Source organism: Magallana gigas, chromosome 5, assembly GCF_963853765.1.
Source record: "Magallana gigas chromosome 5, xbMagGiga1.1, whole genome shotgun sequence".
Lineage (NCBI taxonomy): Eukaryota > Metazoa > Mollusca > Bivalvia > Ostreida > Ostreidae > Magallana > Magallana gigas.
This window is the reverse complement of record NC_088857.1, coordinates 34,415,120-34,435,525: the sequence shown is the minus strand read 5'-3', so window position 1 is coordinate 34,435,525 and position 20,406 is coordinate 34,415,120. Positions and strand designations below refer to the sequence as shown.

General features: G+C 33.5%; 2 protein-coding genes across 2 annotated transcripts in view; both read right to left on the bottom strand.

The window, feature by feature from the left end:
• The window catches only part of LOC117682122 (uncharacterized), a 28,441-nt gene extending 17,293 nt beyond the window's left edge, over nt 1–11,148 (bottom strand). The window contains exons 1-2 of the mRNA XM_066085791.1: nt 10,716–11,148; nt 9,243–9,425 (exon numbers count right to left, since the gene is read on the bottom strand). Of these exons, the coding sequence (XP_065941863.1) occupies nt 9,243–9,425; nt 10,716–11,121 (589 nt within the window). The 5' untranslated portion in view covers nt 11,122–11,148. The remainder of the gene's footprint in view (nt 1–9,242; nt 9,426–10,715) is intronic.
• Nucleotides 11,149–13,500: 2,352 nt separating this feature from the next.
• Nucleotides 13,501–19,943, bottom strand: LOC105324539 (uncharacterized). Its single transcript, XM_011423639.4, has 7 exons — nt 19,768–19,943; nt 16,876–17,278; nt 16,651–16,740; nt 16,287–16,371; nt 15,483–15,619; nt 14,782–14,919; nt 13,501–14,523 (listed from the first exon to the last, which is right to left on the bottom strand). The coding sequence occupies exons 1-7, from the start codon at nt 19,814–19,816 to the stop codon at nt 14,112–14,114; spliced, it is 1,314 nt and encodes a 437-aa protein (XP_011421941.3). The 5' UTR covers nt 19,817–19,943; the 3' UTR covers nt 13,501–14,111.
• Nucleotides 19,944–20,406: the final 463 nt, after the last annotated feature.

Here is a 20,406-nt window from a genome sequence, read left to right as displayed (position 1 = left end):
TGAAGTGCAATTTTTATTAACATTTTGTATTGAAAGGGTCATTGGCCACGAATTTACGTATCCTTGAAACTGTGATTTTCACTTTATCCACGAAAATTGATGCCCTTGAAAATTAATGAAACCACAGTATATTCCTAGCAGTCATGTCTTTTATAAAAGTTTTTTTTTCTTTATATACTTATGGATACTTTGGACAGCAAGATCCATTGCTTAAATTTTGCACTTCTTTAAAACCGTGAAAAGTAAATCCGAACCTATTTTTTTCTAAACCTGTATGCTCATGGTCTTGGCGATGACAAAATTCAATTTTATTCCGGTTCAAATTCCGAATTCTAAGGACTTGTTATGCTGATTATTAATTAAATTAATTAAATAAGTAATTAACGCTCATAGAATATATTTATTACCACTCTATCAATGTGTGTAATTTATCTTTTATGGTTTGCAAAGTTTTCTAGATACCATTAGTAAAGAATAATTCTTATTTCAGTTTATTTATTTTTATTCAATTGCTTTACAACATTGATTTCAGAAAACGGAGTTGGTCATTAAAAATGACCGCTTGTTGTTATTTTCTTGAATTTATTATGTTATTTGCTATGTTAGATGTAGTGCCGCGATTTACAACACAATCATATCATTTAAATGTAATTGAAAATTCAGTTGTAACTTTGATCTTTTGGGAGATGACTTGCATATATAAAGACTGATGTCAAATCCTACTATGTACTTATTTGCCAAATAAAATATTTTTTAAATTAGATTATGATACCTCACTTCTCATCAGAAAAATAACCCTCTTTTGACTATTGATTGTAGTTCCTATGATTTTACTTTTTCAAATATATCACATGTATGTGGAAGTCTGTGTAACTTAATTGCATCGATCGGAAAATTACTAACCACCGATCTACTGTATTCTATAGTATACCAAACCATGCAGTTAACAATATATACTGATAAATTACATAACTTGCTTCATAAGTTCACAATGTTTGAGGGAAAAAAATCGTTAAATTTGACAATATTTGGTCTAAAAAGATAAAATTTTGGTATATGGTTTTTTCTTTCGTTTTTCAACACAGTGCAACACAAAATATAGTGAAATTCATCTCCAATGTCTCTTTAACATAAATTACATTATAACCTCTTACTTCTGTCTACATGTGTATGTCATTCCATCTACCAGTTTCAATAGGTAATTTTTGGTGTGAAGTTCGAAATCTAGCGTAAAGCTTTTTCATATATTTACTTAAAGCAATATGAGCTGCAATTTTTATGTTGATGAAAAATTTTTTAAAGAAAATGTTATTTTTACTAAAATGACAAAAAATATCATGGTTTTAAAATTTATGTTAGCTCTGTTTTTGTGGGAAAAGCCATTAAGAAGCCTTAATTGGAGCAAAATTGAATTATTGTCGTCATGTACAAAAATTGATCTGCTATATATTCCTTATAAGAAAAACCTTTCTCCTGACAAAAATTAATGATTTTTTCAAATGTCATTTATCATAAAAGTTTAAGTTACAGGCAGACTTATCATACTAGCAAGTTTTTGCAGCAAAATAACATTCTAAAAAATACAGCTCATATTGCTTTAAATTACAATTATCATACGATTGGCATCTAAAGTCTACATTAGTAAACAACTGATATATGTAACACCTTTTGAAGAATTATTGCATATTGATTCCCAGTTTTGTTGAAATGATCTGTTAGCTTTTGTTTTAAGCTTTTAATTAGCCATTCATTATTAACTTCTTGGTTATTCATCCAAATATTACTATACCAACTGTCATCTAAAATTGTTTTAGGTTTTTTAACCATTTAGATTCTTTAACATTTACATATTTAGCATGAAACACTATACATTATTTAACAATATTTAGAATGTTTTCCATGGATAATTTTAACTAATATGCAATAATTCTTGTCTTGTGATTTTTTGAAGTATACAGTCTCATAACTGCAGCGATCCTTGCATACAAATTTTCATAACGCGCTGACGCGCGTTACTCAATTTGTATGCACACACCGCTGCAGTTATGAGACTGTATACTTCAAAAAATCATGATTCAATGCTATATAGTAACTTATCGTCCCCTTTATAATGACAGGTGTAACGCACTGGTTTGTTGAATCGGTTGTAAACTTAGATGTTGAGGGACCGATAGGAAGACAAAAGAGGACAGTAAAATAATTTTACCGATGAGTTTTAGGCAAAATTCAAGCTGATTGACAGTTTGAAATAAATCCAAAGTGGCGGCGATGAATGTTATTTTTGACTATATTTTGTTTCTATTATGTAAAAAACATAAAACGTCAAATTCCCATATTTATATCTTATTTTGAGCATTTTAAAAGATACATGTACAATCATGTATTTGCCCAAATTCACAACATTTTTTTGTTGACTATAATTGAACAAGTTTAAAGGCAGATTGATTTTCATAATAACGTTTTCGTTTACACACTTCACTCTTATTTTTTTTCGGTAAATTGGACAAATTAGAATAAAACAAAACTCACCTTCAATCTGTGATAGTTATCATTGTCTACAAAACCTCTTTTCTAGGAATATTATAAAATCTACCACGCTCAATCTGAAGTTGGTGAGAAGATAAACGATATCTATTTATAAGCTGTACATTCATATTTCTTTTGTTTTTTTAAAATGCATTTGTAACTTGTAATTCAAAATTATAATATCAGTGCTATAAATGATACATTTGAATTTTGAAAGAACTTAATAATAATCCGATATATCATGTGCGACGATTTCTTAAGTTAGTCTATTAACAAAAAAAGAAATGAAGAAAAAAAGTCATAAAAAGAGTAAATTATCCTTAAAGTACCAATCAACACATAACAAAACAATTAAGTCACCATACAGATAGGGTGGTGTCACGTCAAACTGTTAATGGTTTATATTAAGGAGTAACTGAAAAATCGCGATTCAAATTTCCATCGATACTTGAACATAATCACATCTAGCCTTCCAAAATTGCAACACATTAACTTTTTTTGGTCACGTATTTCAGCACAATGCTGATCGGCGGCTTTTTTTTTTTTAAAAGTCATATCATCCCGGGGTATATCAACCTTTTACTATATAAGTTCAGAAAAAGACCTGATAAGTTATTTTATCTACAGGAATCACAATGGTAAGTCAAAATATCGTGTCATGAGTGTGTTACATGAACGAATGCAACACTTTTTAATTCAATTAACAAGTAGGAATTAAATTCATAAAAAAAAAAATATTATTTTCATTATTTTTAACAAACAAACAAAAAAAAATTTCATCATTCTTCAACTAATTTTCAAACAATTTATTTTCAGAGTTTTAAAAATGTCAGCCATTAATTTAGTCATACTGGTATATATTTTTTTTAATTGTAGATCCCTGTATTTCTTTTAATACTCTTTGATTGGAGACATTGTGCAGGGTATGGATTTTTTGGCGGGCCCTCAATGAAAACACCAGAGTCGGCTGACATCATTGATGCCCACAATTTAACATCATGGATCTCAAACTACACTACACGAGCCATGCTGATGCAGTACCTTGTTCTTTGTCCGGAACAAGATATGTGTCAGGGACAAAGTCTAAGAAGAAGTTACGTCTTTGATGTAGAAATGACCAGAACTTGTACGCCTTGCGACTGCGATGCATCTTGTATAAGAAAATCCTCTTGTTGTCCCTCAAAGCATTTGCTTATGGAAAATAGCTCAGATCCGATCGAACAACTGGAACAAAACAAAACGGTTTCTCTTAGTTGTTCATTGCCTTTTTTGAACATTCATTCCGATTTTCAGGGACAGTCGTACTGGATGGTCGATAGCTGTCCAGATGGAAAAGTATGTATCCCATCTAAAAGCCAATCTATAAACATGTCCCTCTTCACCCCGGTGACCTCTCTTTTGACCAACGAGACATACCGGTATCTTCAGTGTGCGCTTTGCAATGATGAAAATATTTCCGACCTACTGTTTTGGAAACAGGACAAGATCGTTTGCATGTCGCGGTCTTATCTTTTGTCGTCGGTTTTGACTCCCGATGCAATCTATCAGAAGATATTTGATAGACTTTCGCCATGCAATATCTTGTTTTATCCACCAAACACAATACGAGAATTGGTGACTCCCTGTATTTCTGCAACAGGCGTTACTTGCAACCAAACAGGATCTCTCGACGGAAACTCATCGTACCTTATTCAGGCATGCAAGGACTATTACCTACCTTTCATTACAAACTACAATACATTTAAAAATATATTCTGTGCTCTCTGCTTTTCTATGAACTTGTTAGAATTACCAATTGAAAATAAAAAAGACAGTGCTTACGGGGGGTCCAAAGATTTTCCACTCTTCTCGGCTTTAATAAATTTCAACCAAAAGAGATCCGTCGATGAATTTCACAATGACGTAGAATGTGGTCATGGACAAATATTTCATAAAGAGTTGGTATGTATTTTTGTGTTCGGTGTATTTTTAATTTTCACATTAGAACCACTCGTCTGATATTGCAGCAAGTTCCGTACACTTTTAAAGAATCTTTCAAATTTGTTATGAATGAAAGTGATAATGCAAATCTAGTAATGACGTGTTCTTTAATGTTGTAGAAGACCTGTTTTGCTTTGACCTGTGAGCAGGAATACGAATACACTCATCACCCACCTGAACCACCATCTTGCCAATCATCTTTTTCCAGATGGGAAGAAAACAACTACGAGATCAATTTGATTTTTGAAAAAATCGGTGGACACAATAGTTCAGCTTTCCTTTCAGTTGGATCGCTTTTGCAAACCCATTTAGAAAACAAATTGCTTACGAATAATCTGAGCGACTATTTATGCTCTCTGAATATATTTGTACTTGACGAACGAACAGAGCAATTCGGTGCACTTATTGAATTAACTCTGAATCGTGTTCACAGTCTTAACGACATGATTAAATACTTGTTAAATCTTTTTGCAAAAGAGAAAGAAGTTGTTCTTGAGGATACCTATTTGGGCTTAAACATAACTTTTTCAAGTTTTTTAATTGGACAAAGATTTATTTTGTACGAGGAAGACAGATATTTGTCCCTTTTTACCCGTCATTATGTTCATCCAATAAGTTATCGAACAAAATCTTCTTTAGCTTTTATTGATATGGCCTCGACTCGTATTTTCTGTTTAAAGTCTCTCTCCACAGTGGTTGTTGCCGACTGGTATACTTGTCCCAGAGTCAGGATCAGTACAGAAAATACTCTGATAAGTTTGAAAAACTACTCTTTGTGTCTTCCAGAACTGAACACTTGTATTCCTTCTAGGTACTTTAAGAAATCAACAAGTAATCTTCAGTATGACATCTGTTTGGACTGGTTCAATCGAGCTCAAGTAACTGCCTCCCAGCCATCTGCAGATTTAGAAGAGAGTAAATATCTGTCATTGGTTTGTCTTTCCCTGTCTACAGCAGGGTCCGTCTTGACGATCATATCTTACATTGTCAAATCAAATCCGTTGGTTTCTCCAGGATCTCACATCGTTGTTTTGTCCTTCTTTATAACATTTGCAAATATTATATACACAATTTCTAAGTTTTTCCTTTGAAGCAAATCTGCATGCATAACCGCAGGTGTCTTCGTTCATTTCTTTTGGTTATCTTCGATGTTTTGGATGAGTCTCTCTTCCTTCAAGATCTTTCAGACTTTTACTGACATTGCCACCTTTCGAAAAAAATCCAAAGTTTCTACTCTCTTGTTGGTTAATTTCTTCTTCTGTTTGTTTTTTATTGGTGTCAACATATCTGTAAGTTTCTACTCTAGCGGTGGTAACAGTTTTGGGTATTCTACTTCAACGTGTTACATTGCCGATCCGAACATGATCCTTTACACGTTTGCTCTACCTGTTGGTATTAGCGTCATTATCAACACATTTATGTTTTTTGTTACAGTCAAAAAGATTTTTCAAAAGGAAGATGTACGCAAGTCAAGGGAACAGCAGAGAGTCAGTGCTTACTTCCGGTTATCCACTTTGACTGGTGCGTCCTGGTGTTTTGGTTTCCTTGCTCAGATTACCCACCTACAAGTGTTTTCGTTTTTGCATACAGTTTTCAGCGGGGGTCAGGGCGTTCTTCTTTACTTTGCCTTTGGAATTCCCTTGTGGGTAAATTGTAAAACCGATAATAAACGAAACATGTCCAGTAATTAACAATAGAACATAGGTTCAGTACTCATCACTATTCTACAGTTGAAACATTACAATCCTTGTCAATCTGGCGGCGTGATGCATGTAAATAAGTTTCTTTCAAAGTGTTGGCTGTCGATTTTGAATCAAACATTACTAGGTATGTTGTCACACTAGCATTGTTTTTCTCCTAGATGAAATACCCGGTATTTATTTCCTAGATGATATATAGACCGTAGATTTTTATAATGAATACTTCCTTTAATACTTGCTGGTTTGTTTGTTATTTGTTGTTTTTTGATGTTATTCGCGTATCAAATGTGTTGTATGCGGTGCTTTTAACATTTTTTTTAAATTCTAAAATATAAACGTACGAAATGTTGATTAATTAGTAAACCATCCAATGTATCATATCGTAATTTAAGATATTTTGTCAGTTACGGCGATATTAGCTGACTTGTCTTGTACAATTTGAACTTTTATCTATTATAAGATCAGTTTATTATTAAAATTAGTTTTTGTTTCTGCAATTTGGTGCCCACGTTTTATAATGCTTAATTCATTTGCTTTTCATAACTTATGTCCTTTAATATAACCTTTGTACATGTATATGTACATGTAATTATGTTGTACACGTATTCAATACTTTTGGATAACATTTGTGTATGTACATGTAAATATGTTTTACATTCTATTCAATACTTTTATTTTAAAAATCTTTGTACATCTTTGCTTGTAAAATAAAAGAGGCAAATTAGTAGGTTGTTTTCTCAATATATATCATGATTGTTTTAAGGTATTACAAAGCTGACAATTTTTTTATTGAGATATACTTTTATTCATGTACCAAGCATAAATGTTCATGAAAGTGTTGGATACATTTTCAGAGAGAAAACAGCACCAAAAAGCATCACAGGATTGAAATCTTCTTACAGATCTATCAAACATATTACACAGTCGTGGTGGTGTCAATATTAATCGTTGAATACCAATTTTTGTGGATTTTGGTTGAATTGATCCACTTAATTAATGTTCATTAAAAGGGCAATACTGATATCTAAAAATTATTATAGTATAATAGGATCATTAACCACAAATTTAAATATTCTTGACACTGATTATTTTTAATAAGATTAAATTGAAAGAGCTCGATGGTCTTGGCCATTTTTAGTCTATTTTAATCTTCTTAAGGTGGCAGGGGACAGGTTTTTTTTTTATACAATTCATTGTAGCCAAGGGATGTGTGTCTTCGGAACTCTATAACTAGAATTTCCTCAGTTCCCATTCAGCACAAATACCTTTAATTCACTATTTATAAGGCCAATCACCAATTTCTGAAGAAAATTATTATTCAAAACCTGTAAAATTCTCTACATACTGGTTTTTATGAGATTTTGACCCAAACATATTTTGCTAATTTTTCATGATTTTTCAGCTTTTTAGACCTCCCCCAGCTAACTCCCTGCAGAGGGTTGACCTTCCGTACCGCGTGCATGTTGCACTATCACATGTCAGAAACTTACCGGTGTATAGTTTACAATGTCCCATCCACCTACTTTTCGTGTTATTTTACCTCCCGTCTGTAACTTGCAATTTCACTGTGTAAAGTCAGCACAACAGTCATAGCCGCAGGTTTCGCATTTTACTTCTGATTCTTATGTACCTAACATAAGGGGCCTACATATTGCATATCAATTTCAACAACGGACACCCCTCTAACTAATGATCATCATTAAAAATCATTTCATGAATTTTAGCAACACTCATAAGCCTTCAAGTACAGCAACTCTCAATTTTACAAAAATATTGACGGGTACTTTATTCTAAACTGTCCATTGCTACCTTAAGAAGAAGAGTGTGAATACAAATATAGAAAAATGATCAAATATCACAGCTAAAATATTTGGTATTTTTCTTCACTAATGTAAGTTTATCGCCATTAATATCACATGTCAAAGTTTAAAGAACATCTGATGGTTAATGTGTTGACCACCCAGGCTCCTTAATAATTGATGCCTACATAATAGCAAATATATAATTTTATAAAAAATATCATGATTTTATACTGACTGTAATGATCACAACCTTCATATATTTACCCGCGTGCGAACCAACAAGCTTATTAATTCATTTATTGAATGTCGAGACAAAGTGAAAATATATTGACTTTTGTCATTTAAGTCAGAAAGAATTTCATTGTTTATATGTATATCCTTTTATGGATAAATAAACTAAAGGACATGTTATAATAAATAAAGCCATATATGCAGACAACTCTTTGATTGTATCTATCCGTTTTATCCGTTTAACCAAATGTATCGTTAAAAGTGTTTAAACCGTCTAGCGAACAACAATTGTCTAAGAAAGTAGGATGAATAAACTTTTTACTTGGTATGTATATAGAGTGCTAGTATTCTGAATATTCTACTCTATTCATATAAATATTGTTGATGACACACGACCACGTAGTTTCAGATATCAGCACCTAATTGATTTTCCAACCAGAAAAAGACGTTCTTCCCCATGGGTTACACGTCATAGGCAGGTTTCCGTCTGGCATTCCGCCTCCGTTTCTGGTTCTCAGATATACATCGTCCCCTTGGTTAAGGTAAAGAACAACAGTTGTACTGCACTGGTCGTACTCCCCGACATGCACCTTTTGGTAAACAGCCCCATACTCTTCATTGTTAATCACCAAGGCAACAGAATGTTGACTACCATCGTGTTCTCGGATTGTCCATGTGAAGACATACAAACATTTAATTCAAAAACAAAATACAGGATATCTCAAGTAATGATACGCCTATAACTTTGGAAATAAGTAGGGATTGATTCCTTTACAGTGCAAAAAAGCATACAAAGTTTGATGATACTACATATGTAGTACTAAGTTTGCCACAATCTCGTACATCAACACACCAATAAACATAATTTAACAGAAACTATTGTAAAATTATCCTTTTCTAGTATATTCTTTTCGCAACAAGATATTGCAGTTACTTTTTGTGTAAAATGAATGGAGAATGCTTAAACAATGCATCAATCACAGTTGTGACTGTATACATGTACCTGATGATGGAACCATAAATACTCCAGTACTATGGTGGAAACTGTCTCCACTGTTAGTTTTCACTGTATCAAAGACTGGGACATGATGATTGTTGGTATAAGACACTGATATTGACATGTAAGCATAGAAAGCAACAGCGTTTTGAACAGGCGACCCTGGGGTAGTTTGGGATAGAAGCCGTTCTGCAAAACAATGAAACCAATTTAATCAGATATGAAGAACCGAAAGTATAAGTATACTTTTCTGAAAAATTTCTGTCGTCTGCCGTCTGTCTTTATCCCCGTCTGTCCGTCCGTCTTCCTGTTTACTCTTTCGTTTACGACTTCCTCCTGAACCACTTGCTAAAAGAGTTTAACTGAATAAAAAAATCTTCTCTCGAACACGGAGACTAGTACGTAGAAGAGAGCTTATACGTAGAATTTTATTAATAAGTGTTCTTTATATCATAAAAAACGCAAGTGTCAGAAAAAGACGAAATTTTCCTTTTACGTAGGAAAAAATGAAACGGGGGTAAAGGGGTGTCTAACAAATGTACTGGGAGTTACATAGAAAGATAAAGAACAAAATAATCTGACCAAAAAATGAAACCTGTTATTTATATTTCATTTGGATATCAGAAAGTACGAATTTATTGAGTACTTGGAAGCTTATTTTTACTGGTATTCCTGGACGACATAGATGGACCTCAATAAGGATGAAATGGAGTCGGGGGAAAACGTGCAAAATATTTGTAGACAAAAGGCTACCAGTATAATTTATTGAACGTTTTGTAAGAACAAAAACAACACCTTTCCCTTCTTGTTTGTTTTAGATACACGAAAAGAAAAGTAATTTCTTTATTGGAATCAAAGTAGGATATTGTAACTTTGGTGAACCATGTGGCCCATGGGCCTCTTGTTCTTGGGTCCATCATTAATTTGACTTATGATAGGGTACTCTACAACACCTATATTTCGCTGCTATATTCACCTCTACTTTGGGATTCTGCGCATATTAACCCCATATATTCATATTCCTACAAGTACTGTGGAATCATTAGAATTCGTGGTGGCTCAATTTTCGTGGAATTCATGGCTACCTCTCATCCACGAATATACACCCCCACGAACTAATAAACTAGGGCTATTAAGTCATAATCCTTTTGTATGTATACGAAAATACACGAAATTACGTCCCCTCGAACATGTAAAATATAAGCAATCCACGAAAATTGGCCCCCACAAATTTTAATGATTCCACAGTAATCGATTTGAGAGTTAAGATGTGATAATCATGAAATGTTTCTGTGTGTCATTACATTTTAAAAATAAACATAGATTTAATTGTTGGGATATTTTGTACTGTTTTCATGGATTTGCTGTTATACATAAATGCAATATATAATATTGAAATCCATTAATTTAAGCACTCATTAACTTGCGTTACGGTGTCTGCATAATATCTAGAAGAGATAGAATATTACACAATCTTACTATTTCTTTGGTCTTCAACCAGCAATCCTTCGTGTGAACTTTCCTGATAGCCCCGTATGACCCTTGAGTTTTCATATACTGGTATGTGATGTTCCCCGACGTTTTCACGTTTTTGGTTTACTAAACCAGTCCGTTTGAAACTCCAATTCTGAGATTTATTTTTAAGGTCTTGATTCTCTGACAAAAGCTTTTCAATGAGCACCTGTTGTTTTTCTATCGTCTTTTGTTGGTCATCTGCCGTTTTCTGCAGTGACTTAATCTCTGAAGAATGCAGGCCGCAAACATCCTGGAGACTTACCACCACACTTTTCAGATTCTCCACTTCACGCCGCAGAGACTCCACCTCTGAGTCGCCGCTCACCGCAACCCAAACTTTTGCGGAACAGACAACCGCCACCAAATTCATTTTCCTTTGAGTCACGTTCGCGTGGCAAACTTCTGATAGCATATATAGTGCTTGGCTAGTAGATACAAATGAAGTAGATAAGGCAAAAGGGAATATGAGGGAGAAAGTCTTTGATGCCCGAAACATAAATAGAGTTTTATAGAAATTTGCTTAAAGATAGATTAAAACATATGTACTATAAATTTAGATTTATATAAATTGTCTAAGAGCATGTTTTAACTATGATATGCAAAATAATATGAACAGTGACAAATGTGATACTGGCGTTCTATTTTTCCTACTGTTGAATATGAAGAAAAAATTAAGAATTTTTCATGTTTTTGAAAAATGGCGGGAAATGAATTCATAAAAGCACAAAGAAAGAACGATTTAATATAATTATTAGTTAAATTTAAAATTCGTTTGCATGACTACTATTGTTGTATGATGAGAGGAACTATAGTAATTTGTTGGAACTTGTTTCCGATCCATCTGATTGATGTCAATAAAATATGTTCAACCCGATGTTGTACTATTTGTAAATTTTCTATAATTCACAAATTTAGCTTTTTATGTTTTGTATAAGTATCTGTATGATATGGAAATATTTACAATTTGTAAAAACAAGAGGCAGAAATGAGATCCTACCGAATATCATCCTTTTTTGTCAAGATGTTTGATATAAGCACAATAAGAATTAAGTCTTGCTTAATTTTCAATTTTTTTATGGCAATCAGAAACGATTGAGTACTGACACAGTACTTAAACCATTAATTGTAACCAGTAATGTAAACTAGTACATGTAATTGCAATTACCAAACGTTCAGTCTGTTTCCTATAAAAGAAAATCTCACAGGTCTGACCAAATCAGAAAAAGAAATAATTTCGACGTCTCTTTTTGAAAAATATTGAAAGTAACAATATTGTTTAAGTATTTTCTCAAATATTACCAGCGAAACTGTCAAGTTGCAAGCATCGATTCACAATGCACATGTTATAAAAGTGGTTTGAAATACTGGATGTGTTTTGTTTTGGTTACAGTATCAGTTAAATGAAATGTTTTTAATGTAGGGATACCTTTTGAAATGATTGTAGACTAAGCTTTAAATAAAAACATACTAGACAATCAATGGGGAAGCTTCTTTTTTCTTCGAAACACGCTACTTTGAAGTGACTAAGCCTACTAGTATATGCGATATGTCATTTGATATATTTTGTCTGAAAAAGGTGATAATTAAGTGTAAGTAATTTACTTAGATGTAATACGACAAAGGGTTTTTTTCACGTAGAACTTTAATGATTCACGTTATCTTCATTAGGAAAGAAATTAACACTCATAGTGACATTTCAGTGTCTGAGTGTCTGGTCGGAGTGACTCTTTTTTTATGAATACGACACGCATTGGTAAAAGAGTGTTAGAATGACGCTAATGTCCCAAAAGATGCGCAATTGTAATGCAAGACAAGTCATGAAAAGGCCAATACCAACAAAACATTAAAGAAAAACAAATAACAACAACGCGAGAGAAAATGACCAGGACCTAGATGTATCGGTCAAAATACATGAAAATAAAAATGAATCTATTTTGTACAAATTTATATTTAGACTATCAACAACTATCTATCATTCACCATTTAATTCAGAAAAAAAAACTATTGCAAAATAAAAATGACGTGTATAATTTGTATAAGACATGATACTAGTATATGTGAAATTATTATTCTTTTCTGATAAACGCTTTCTAGATGGATGAGATAGATGTATGTTTGGGTTAAAAAGTTATATCCATGTTGATGAAAACGTGGTACATTTTTTTATTCTGACAACCTGACTTCAAAACATACTACAAGTATCATGGTATTTTATTTTGGATATATAAAATGTAAAAGCCTATCTTTTAGATAAATATCAGACTATTTTATTGCTTTGCTATTTTGTAGAATAATTGACATTTAAGTAAACCTACTTTTTACCTTTAGGTTGAATGAGTCGAAAAGTATGCGATTTTTTTCATTCCCATGAAAATATTTTAAAACTGTTAATTTCTGGGTTTCCTTTATGTTAGCCATCAATCCATAGATCTTGACTTGGTCTTGAAGAAAGAGAATACCAACGTAAACTCAGAATAGGTTTCATAAGGCATGGGTAATTACCAATTCAAACCTAATGTACCGAAAAAGCACAATTTCAAGCACTTTTCATAGAATTATTTTGGTTTTTTTTTCTAAAGTAAGCTGTGTATTTGATATGATAAAATGGCCCCAAAAATAGATTAAGCAATCATGATACCATTCGGCTCCAACTCATTGTCCTCACTTTGGGCGTTTACGTCATTGTGTTAATTGCGTCATTTTAATGTATTCTGCGTATGCAAAAAAATACAAAAGCTTCAGTCTATAATGCTTGTTAAAATGATCATTTTATTAAAACATTATGCATCGTACCGTATAAGGAAGAAAAAGGGGCATTATGTTACTAACATTACATAACGGACAGTAATGAATTATTCGACACGATGAGTTTTGCATCAGTTGTTAACAAATGGTAACTATAAAACAAAACATGAAAGTACATAAGAAATAAATTAAATCAAAATGGATGCTACCAGTATATATTTTACGCCATTAAACTGCAAAAATGTGAAACTGTGCTTCCATGTGCAAATCTGAAGAGCTGAAAATATAACAAATATTCCAAGTTATATAACAAATATTCAAAGTTACAACACGTAATTTTTCGTTATCAAACAGCTACTTAAATAGGAGAGGGGGTCCGATTCTATTTCAGTAAGGCAGTATATAAGATTTAAACATTGTCTCTGGAATACCACCTAATGTCATGGAACGTATACCAAAACGTTAAAACGAATACAAGTGCAACCTGGCATATTGAACCATCTGAACATTTCGTTAGGTAGTTTTCTTTAGATACAAATGACATGAGAGGAAAACATCTTTTGAAAGTGACCTCGCAGACAGGGAACCCGGGGTGGCGCGGATGGGGGTGGCCGTCTACCCGGCCGATTCAATTGTCTGACGAGACTGGAGCGACGACCGGGGAACCTCCACTTTGGGGGTTTCCACGACCTTGATGACCTTTTGACGCGTACTTGTCCGGCTGGTCAGCGTGGAGTGGGATTTCTTCAGTGACGGCCGCGGTTGTTTCGGCAGGAGGCTGACGTTGGCTTGGTCCTTCAGCAGACTGGCTTGGATTCCACTGATGCAGTCGTCCAGCGCTTGTTTGGAGCCTGGGGTGTTCTTCAGGTAGGCATTGTACGTATTGACCATGCTGGGTCGGTTGTACGTGGGCCGCATTTCGTTAAGTTTGTCCAGCTCCATCCTGTAGAAATCATTCTTAGTTTTCGTGTAGTCTTTCTTCACTCGTTCGGGTGAACGTTTGCTCCATTTCTTCTTCAGTTGTTTCCTTTGAATAGATTAGTGCTTTGTAATATTTTTTCTTGATTGACTTGACAAAAATCGGCCAACAATGATTTTTATAAGCATGCAAAAACATATCTTTTTTTATTTGTTTTTGTTTTGTTTGGGATGTTTAACATTGGGGTGCAATTAAGCAATAGTTGGATGCATTTATTCACGAGTTTTCATACAGTACAAATTATTAGTTTTTGATTTTTTAATAGAAACTATTTGTAAGTATGATAATATCTCCAACGCCCCTTACCTGACTTTGGGTACGTCATCAAGTTCAAATATGCGCGTGGGACTCTCTGATCCACCATAAGGATAATTGACATTGGGAAATTTGGGGAAGTAGGTGCTGCCCTCTGGCGGCGGTCTGTTGGGGTAATCTCTCCGCCGTCTGAAAGGAAAGTGCTAATTTCAAAATTTTGCAAAGTTTTAACATGTACAGCCTTAGCACGTGTAAAAATTATGGATTATTTAAAACATAGAGCACTATTATTTTATTATTCTTGTAAATGTTTTCTCCAGTGTAATTCTGGAACGCTGTACTTGATGTCCACTGAATTGAAGAAATCGGGTCTTACATGTACATGCGTATTAATTATGGACTTTACCAGTTTTTGATCAACACACCTTAAACAACGCGCGCGTACGAATCGTTGTAAAATATTTTTGTTTATTTACTGCAATGTGAATAGATGTGTATTGTTCAGGCCATTCGTCCAGTGATTCAGTGACAAACTACATGTACATATATGAGGTCTCTCGATAATATTAATGGTAAACAAATAGTGGACAAATTCGTAATTATGTTCATGTTATGAATTAGCAATTGCAACCAATACTTTCGTAAACGTCCGCGGCCATGCAGATTTTGAAAAATGTTTTACAGCTGTTTACTGTGTGGGTCTACACGAGTACTCGCGATCTTGAGCGTTCATCTACAACACATATACTTACTTCTGGGCTCCCCTGTAACGGGGAACTGTTCTTCTGGAAGACTCTACGCTGTCCAGTTCCAGGAAATCCCAGGGATCCAACATGTCGACGGCTGTTTTCCGATACAAGTAACCATGGTCCGAGTCCGGGTTGGACGGCTGTTCAAAGTGAAATGTACGTGAAGTACAGTATGTATGTACATTTTGCATACAAATTATGTACGCGTGGAGGAGTGAATATGTACATGCAGTAAAGTATATATGTACGTACATGTAGTGTACAGTAGGCCGAAATATCTGACGTTTTCCTGGCTTTTTAAATGGTTTTGATACTTTACAAGCTCATGTAAAATATCAAAATCATGAAAACGCTAGACATTTTAGACTAAGTGTACAGTAATTAATGTGTATATGTAGTTATGTGCATGTAGTTCAGTAGGTTTGAACATGTAGTAATGCAAATAGGTATATTCAGTACAGTAAATATGCATGTGATGTGCATTAAATAAGTACAACAGTACAGTAAATATGTACATGTAAATGTAGTAAGTACTGTAAATATTAACATGAGTACAGAAAATTTATATTTTTATAGTACATTTTTTTCAAATTTTGAAAACTAGTATTAGTCATTTAACAATTATATAAATGTACTAGACTAGGACTAATTCTCACCAGTTCTCGCAAAGAATTGACAAAATGCATGGTTCCCAGTAAAGGAACTTTGCGAGAATTGGTTCAAGACCAGTGTAGATATTCAGCCAGTTATGTTATTAAGTTTGATTTGTGCATCTGACACATTGATCAAAGAACATAGTAAACTCACAATGGATTTGGTGATTCTTTTCATTTCTTTCTCCCCCTGTTCAACCTTGTACGGGTCAAGTCTGGATATGAGATTGGATTTGGTTCTAAAACAAAAGGACCGATCTTAAAGGACACTAACCACTAGCATTTACTAACTGACTGTAGAAAATTAATTTCCATTCAGTATCATTACACTTATTTTACAAAAGCGTTCGATCACTTGATCACCTTTAACTGTACTTGATATTATTTTTTTTATTCGTCACCCTTTATAGTTTTGCGTCCGAGTACGGGTGTTTTCTGCGATATTCATTCTATGCCAATTGGAAAACAAAAATTAAAAATTTGAAAAAAATAGTGATTTCCAGAATGCATTCACTTACGGATTAATCCTCGGTAGCATGGTGCGGTCAAAAACGTGTATTTCTTTGACGTGGAAAAGTTTCTTAAATGCAAGTTCTTTCCTATATAAACTGCAATGAAAATTCAAACAATTCTATATATACTAGTATATAGATTACTCATTCTGAAGATAAACATTGCATCTCTCTCTCTCTCTCTCTCTCTCTCTCTCTCTCTCTCTCTCTCTCTCTCTCTGAACTACTTACGATTGGAATCTCTTGATGTTGACCTCGTCAACTTTTTCTTGGATGGCGGGTAGACGAGCTAACTCACGGGTTTGGAGATTTCTGTAATGTGCGACTCTGTTCGAAGTCTTCCTTGTGTGTTTCAAGTGGTCGCCACCATCCGCTTTTTGCGAACCTTCAGTTGTTTCTCTTTCTTTGCTATCCTTAATTAAACTGTCCTTTGACGCAACACTGTGTTTCTCTATCCCCTGCTGTTTACGGCTTTTTCCCGGTGCAGCTGCCTCTGGCCCGTCCCTTTTCTGGTCATTGACCTGAGGGAGTTTGGTTTCCTCGGTGTCTTTTGGTCCTGGATCTTGTTTCGGCTCCGGGCTTTTGATTTCCGGAAGCTGTTGAACCTCTTCTGGTTTTTTGCCCTGACCGGAACCTTAACAGGAGATGAAATAGTCCAAGATTATTTGAATTGTATAGCAAGTACAGAAAACAATTACACAGTTCATATAACTGGATGTTCCATAGAAACTACACTGATTTGGTCACAGCGGAAAGGGTCAAGGTGCAAGTATCACCAGGTAAAAGAGGCCAAATGGGAATCCCAGGTAGGAATCGAATATTTCTTATTGGTATTTGGCGCTGATTAAAAACTTCACAGCTTTTTTTATGTTGTCTCACAAGACCAGTTAACATTCATTTCTTGCATAAGAATATTTATGTTGATTAAATAATTTTGTTTACCGTTGTATAACGTCCAGAAAACGGTCGATTTTCCTACAACGAGCCTTTTTTATTCACGTAAGAATACAAACCGATTAACATATTTAGAGAAGAAAACAATGTACATTAACATGTTGAGATAATCTGAAAGGTATATAAGCTTTAAACTTTCTCTCTAATACATCTTAGTATTGATCTTTTTGATAGGGTTTGTGAGGGACTTCCATAATTAAGCTGCGGCAACACTAACCTTTAAATCCCGCTTTTAAAATTAACTAAACTTCGCCTATATATGTTTCTAGATATATGCGGTCTAAGTCATTCTATTTTTTACTCATAGAATGGAAGGTCAATATATTAGAAATACTCGAGAATATGAGATAGCTAAGAGACTGATAATGACTGTGTGAATCTCGTTGAAAAATCGGAGATATTTGAACATATCGGTACTTACAGCCTACATATATGTGCAAGCGTGCCTTAAAAAGTTTTTAAAATGTTGAATTTTCAAATAACTTTATATATGTACATTAAAATCATATTCAGACCAACATTTATTTGAGTGAAGACTGGTAAGGTTTCAGTTACTTATAAGTATTGATGCCTAATAATTATAAATCAAAATACACGTAAACCGTCGTTTATCATTATATTAGTTTTACAATATAACGATCCAGCTAGTGTTGTTATTTCACTAAGATTACTTAATCTATATGCAAATTTACACGCTATTTTCATCAATCTAATAAAAAATAATCTCAAATTCTTACATATACATGTGCCTCTTATCTTTCTTTTTGCCGTATTAATGAACAAATGTCGAAAACTGGGTCAAAGTCGGCGCATTTTTGGTTTTTAAAGAGCATTAACATACAAGGATGCTTAATGGCAAGAAATGTATCTCTTAATGGCTCCAACATTTTAAATCGTATATTGATAAGACAACACATAAATGTACATTATCATGTAGAAATGGATTTCCTTTTTAAATGCAAACAAACTATTATGTAAACTTGAAACGAAATGAAGAATAAAGGGGCATAAATCTTTTGGTGTAAGGGGTATTTGTAAAGGATAAAGCATCCCAAGATTAGAAGACCACTTACACGAACTAAAGACTTATCATACAAGGCTATATTATCAGTTTCCATTCCTACTAGTAAAATTGACATCCCAATTAAAAATAAAAGGGAGAAAAAAGCGCGACTTCAGACAATAGTTATCTGCGATAACCAACCCCCCCCCCCCCCCCAAAAAAAAAAATATGAAAAACACAATGGAAAAATACAAACAAGCAAACCAAGAACAGATAGCATCATAGCAGATAAATTTTAAAAAAAATGCAAATTACATGTAACACTGTGTTTGAGACAAACGCACGCCCTATATCGTTTTTAACCTGAAAAATTGTTTACAACGTGCAAAACGTAATTTCAATTGCAGCAAATATAAATTATAAAGAAAGAATATACATCAATTTTATGAAGTTTAAAACGCAGCAAATACCACATCCCCCTTTCAAAAGTTCGTATTAATATTACTATTGATTTGTCACAAGAATATTAATTTTTGCGAACGAAAATTTAGAATACGTACTTTTCAATTAATTTTTAATAAAAATAATACATTTTTGTTTTTGTTACTATCTTTTTGAGGCAACATACGGGGTATGTTACAGTAGCGTTATATTATTTGAAAAGGACATATTATTTGAAAAGGACACTCATGATCAGTTTAAAATGAATCAACGAGTGCTCGACTATCGCTCGACTAAAACCTCCGATTAATCGACTAGTCTTTACGAGTAAAATTGACATACCAATTAAAATTAAGTGGGAGAAAAAAGCGCGGCTTCTGACTCTATGAATCTGCGATAACCCCCCCCCCCCCCCCCAAAAAAAAATGTGAAGAATAAAATATAAAAATACAAATATCCAAACCAAAAACAGATCCATAGCACATAAATGAAAAAGATGCAAATAACACTGTGTTTGAGACAAACGTACTCCGTATATCGTTTTTAAGCTGCAAAATTGTTTACAACGTGCTAAACGTAATTTCAATTGCAGCAAATATAAATTAATATAAAGAATGAATACAACTTTATAAAGTTTCAAATGCAGCAAATACCACACCCCACTTCAGAAGTTTGTATAAATATTACTATTGATTTGTCATTAGAAGTCAGTTTTCGATTGTTACCTTCACGAGTCTCAGGGCGTGCTATATCTGGTAATTTGACATCAGCCATTTTCCTTATTAGGGTAGAAAAATTCCCAAATTCCAAAATTCACATATAAAATTATAATAAGTTATTAAAATGATTGTTTCATCTTCCCCGCCTTGTAACATCCAGAGAGCTCGATCAACTTTCTTTCACATTGAAAATGTTGAGTCGCCTATCTTGTCTAATAAGCCCAAACTGATAAGCAACCAAAAAAATTCCTCTATTCTTTAAAAGCGCGTTAATGTGCCGCCTTGGTGTGTATTTTACAACGATTACAAAGATAATGCGATACACTAATGATAAAATAACGATTACACCTGATAGAATCATTCTGATGCTATCGAGGAGATCATCAGAAAGATATGATAATACAGCTTTAATTAATTAAAAACTGGTACATTGCTGCATTAATATAACTATTAATGACAAAAATATGGAATTTAGTTTGTTTAGCTTTGATTTTAAGATTTATAATCAGTACTTGATATCAAATAAAAATAGAACGGTACAGGTGCCTTAATTGTACTTTAAAAAACTATGTAACTATGTCACTTGTACACCCGATTACATTCAAGTCAATTCAATTCAAAATGTCACACAGTTAATTGTTTAAA